This window comes from Arachis hypogaea, chromosome 10, assembly GCF_003086295.3.
Source record: "Arachis hypogaea cultivar Tifrunner chromosome 10, arahy.Tifrunner.gnm2.J5K5, whole genome shotgun sequence".
Lineage (NCBI taxonomy): Eukaryota > Viridiplantae > Streptophyta > Magnoliopsida > Fabales > Fabaceae > Arachis > Arachis hypogaea.
Genome location: NC_092045.1, coordinates 81,979,677 through 81,983,346, shown reverse-complemented (window position 1 = coordinate 81,983,346; position 3,670 = coordinate 81,979,677). Strand labels below are relative to the sequence as shown.

Here is a 3,670-nt window from a genome sequence, read left to right as displayed (position 1 = left end):
AATACACATACGCCACCCTGTAACTGTTCTTGTAGGAACCAGTTCATTTTTTTCATTATGAACCACTCTCATGCCTCCCTTTTTGGGTACAACTTGGACAGGGCTCACCCAGGAGCTATCAGAAATGAGATAAATAATCCCAGCCTCTAGTAATTTAGTGACCTCTTTATGCACCGCCTCCTTCATGGCTGGATTCAGCCGTCTTTGTGGTTGAACCACTGGTTTGGCATTATCCTCCAGTAGGATCTTGTGCATGCATCTGGTTGGGCTAATGCCATTGAGATCACTAATGGACCACCCAAGAGCTGTCTTTTGTGTCCTTAGCACCTGAATTAGTGCTTTCTCTTCCAGTGGCTCTAAGACAGAGCTTATGATTTCAGAAAAAGTTTCACCTTCTCCCAGAAATGCATATTTTAGGGATGGTGGTAGTGGTTTGAGCTCGGGTTTAGGAGGTTTCTCCTCTTCCTGAGGAATTTTTAGAGGTTCTTTTATTTCCTCTGGTTCTTCCAGATCAGGCTGAACATCTTTAAAGATATCCTCTAGCTCTGATTCGAGACTCTCAGCCATACTAATCTCCTATACCAGGGAGTCAATAATATCAATACACATGCAGTCTTTTGATGTGTCTGGGTGCTTCATTGCTTCAATAACATTCAGCCTAAACTCATCCTCATTGACTCTCAGGGTTACTTCCCCTTTTTGGACATCAATGAGGGTTCGTCCAATTGCTAGGAAAGGTCTTCCTAGAATGAGAGTTACACTCTTGTACTCCTCCATTTCCAACACTACAAAGTCAGTGGGAAAGGCGAACGGCCCAACTGTAACAATTATCTCTTCAATCACGCCTGATGGGTATTTAATGGAGCCATCAGCAAGTTGAAGACATATCCTGATTGGTTTGACCTCTTCAGTCAAGCCAAGCTTTCTGATAGTGGATGCAGGGATTAGGTTGATACTTGCCCCAAGATCACATAGAGCTATCTTGGTACAGGTATCCTCTAATGTGCATGGTATCATAAAGCTTCCGGATCCTTAAGCTTCTATGGTGAGCTCTTTAAAATGATTGCACTGCATTCTTCAGTGAGAAAAACTTTTTCAGTTTCTCTCCAATCCTTCTTATGACTTAAGATCTCTTTCATGAACTTAACATAAGAGGGTATTTGCTCAAGTTCCTCTGCAAACGGAATCTTGATTTCAAGAGTCCTGAGATAGTCTGCAAAGCAGGCAAATTGTTTATCCTGTTCTGCTTGGCAGAGTTTCTGAGGATAAGGTATTTTGGCTTTGTATTCTTCAACCTTGGTTGCTGCAAGTTTATTTCCTACAGAGGTAGGTTGAGAAGCTTTCTTGAGGGAGATATTATCAGCACTTGCAAGTGTCTGACCCCTCATAGGCGTTTGAACACCAGAATTGGGGGCTGGATTGGCGTTTAATGCCAGATTCCCTCCCTTTTCTGGCGTTTGAACGCCAGAACCACTACAAGAGACACGCCGAATAGCGGCGGTTTTTTTAAGAATTTGCGGCGGTTTTTAATCGCCGCGAAACAAAATTCCAGTGGTTCCATAAGCGTCGCCTATTAAGGGGTGGAGATTTGATTTTGCGGCAGTTTTGAAAAACCGCTGGCACAACCGCTGCAAATCAGATAATTAATTTTGCGGCGGTTGCAAAACCGCCGCTATTTGGCAGATGGACTTTTTAAAAATATTGCAGCGGTTTGTAAACCGCTGCAATGTTGAAAGCAGTTTAAAAAAAATGTATATTGCGGAGGTTGATAACCCCCACAATTTGCACAACTACATTAAAAAAAAAATTAGCTTCATGAAGCTACTCAATTATATTAATTCTACATAAAGACAAATACAAAAATAAGAGCAATTTTTACTCATGCTTTAGGTAGACCAATTTTGCCAAAGTCAGTTTCTTACATCATTGCAGTAAACTCACTGTAATCAATGCGTCCATCCTAAAAAATAGTACATAATTTCAAGTTTATTAAGGAGGAAAAAATGCTGTGTACCAATTCTATCTTAAATATTGAGCTGACATAAAATAAGTTCCAAGTCCTTATAACAATAATAATAATATGATGCAATGTCTTACATTATCCTTGTCAACATCGCGTATTATATCATCTATGTTACTATCTAGAATTCCATACTTTTCACAAGCTTGGTCAAAATAAGTGAAGGCAGCATATAGATGATCCTCCTTTTGGATTTTGTTTAGATGAAGCATTGCCGCTATAAATTCACCATAATCTATGGTACCACTATTATCAACGTCTACCTGGATTTTAAAGGAGAAAGCTAAATGGGTCAATCACATGAAACACCAAATATAATAATAACAAGCTGCACACAATAGTGCAAAAATAGTACAATGCCAAGTTTACTACCGATCAAAAGAATGGAAGTATATTCAGTTACAAATAAATCATTAATGCATCGTTGGAACACTGTTTGGGGGACCTAGAATGATCCTCATCCCCCAGTAGTTGATCTCCCCCATTTTACACATGTTTGGTTTCTAACTACTAGAGTCAGTTAATTAATTTTGGGAGAATAAAAAATTTTTCTTTATGTCAAAATCACTTATAGAGGAACTATCAAGAATCCTTTTACACCATAACCAATTCCAACTAAAACAATTGTAGAAAATTACAAAACTAAACAACACACTAATAAGTGCAAGAAACATGCCTACATAGAAATGCCAATTTGGATAGTATGCAAGGCACTTACTGCTTCCATTAACCATAGAAGCTCAGATTCTTTAAGATTAGCACCCACTCTCTCCAAACCCTTTTTCAGTTCCTCAAGGGTGATCTGTCCACTATTATCTGTGTCTATCATCAAGAACATTTCTTTCAGTCCTGCAATTTCATCCTCAGAGAGACTTTCAGCAATTACCTGTCAAGGGACAACATTACAAGTCATACCAAATAACACATACAAATCTAGAACAAGGAACAAAAAGAATCGCAGTTACTAAACTAGGATATCAATTTTCTGAAATTAAACCAATATTACAGCCTAATGCTACAACAGTTTCAATTTAAAATGACTGTGCTTTTCTATCCATTACATGAGTTTGTTTCATTGATGTTATATGAAAATTGTATTGTTGAAAAGAGATGCTATAGTTTCTTGAGCTAAAAAATTAAACGAATAGAACAAAAATCATATAACCAGTGGATCGGGTACGTACTCGAATGGCAATCTTTTTTAACTTGTTCATCGTAGAGAATTGCTTGAGACGAGATAAAACAGTAGAATCCAATGGTTTATCAGGAGCAAGACCTCCTTCCTGAACCCAGGGGTGGCCTGCAAAATATCAAGCCTTAATTAAGAGAAAATATTCCTCAATTTACAAATAGAACAAAAATTATGGTTAGTGTTTCACTACTTGTTTCTAGTGAAAAAAACAAGCAAGAAATAATGCAATGAATAAAACAAGATTCAGAACTAAGAAATTTACGGTACAACAGCACCTTCGACTCATTTTTCCAATTAAAAAAATGTTATTAATAGTGAAAAGAACTGATGCAGGAAACATTGGCATATTTATAACAAATGTGTCAGATAATTTTCGAAAGTCCATATACAACTGAGTTAGTTTAGATCAATTCATGCTGAATACTATTTTGTTATTGGGAGTTAGTTTGGTATCAAAT

The 3,670-nt window shown here is 37.5% G+C and overlaps 1 protein-coding gene across 1 annotated transcript; it reads right to left on the bottom strand.

Moving 5' to 3' along the window:
- Positions 1 to 1,845: 1,845 nt before the first annotated feature.
- Positions 1,846 to 2,900, bottom strand: LOC112717667 (calcium-dependent protein kinase 20-like). Its single transcript, XM_025769636.2, has 3 exons — positions 2,739 to 2,900; positions 2,098 to 2,283; positions 1,846 to 1,960 (listed from the first exon to the last, which is right to left on the bottom strand). Exons 1-3 carry the CDS (start codon positions 2,856 to 2,858, stop codon positions 1,919 to 1,921), a joined length of 348 nt encoding a protein of 115 aa, XP_025625421.1. The 5' UTR covers positions 2,859 to 2,900; the 3' UTR covers positions 1,846 to 1,918.
- Positions 2,901 to 3,670: the final 770 nt, after the last annotated feature.

Bases quoted from the DNA above. Each gene is read 5' to 3' on its own strand.
- LOC112717667 (XM_025769636.2), bottom strand. From the start codon at position 2,858: ATGTTCTTGATGATAGACACAGATAATAGTGGACAGATCACCCTTGAG. The intron at 2,284-2,738 runs GTAAGTGCCTTG...TTTAAAATCCAG, and splicing joins TTCTATGGTTAATGGAAGCA to GTAGACGTTGATAATAGTGG. The intron at 1,961-2,097 runs GTAAGACATTGC...ACTATTTTTTAG, and splicing joins GCGATGTTGACAAGGATAAT to GATGGACGCATTGATTACAG.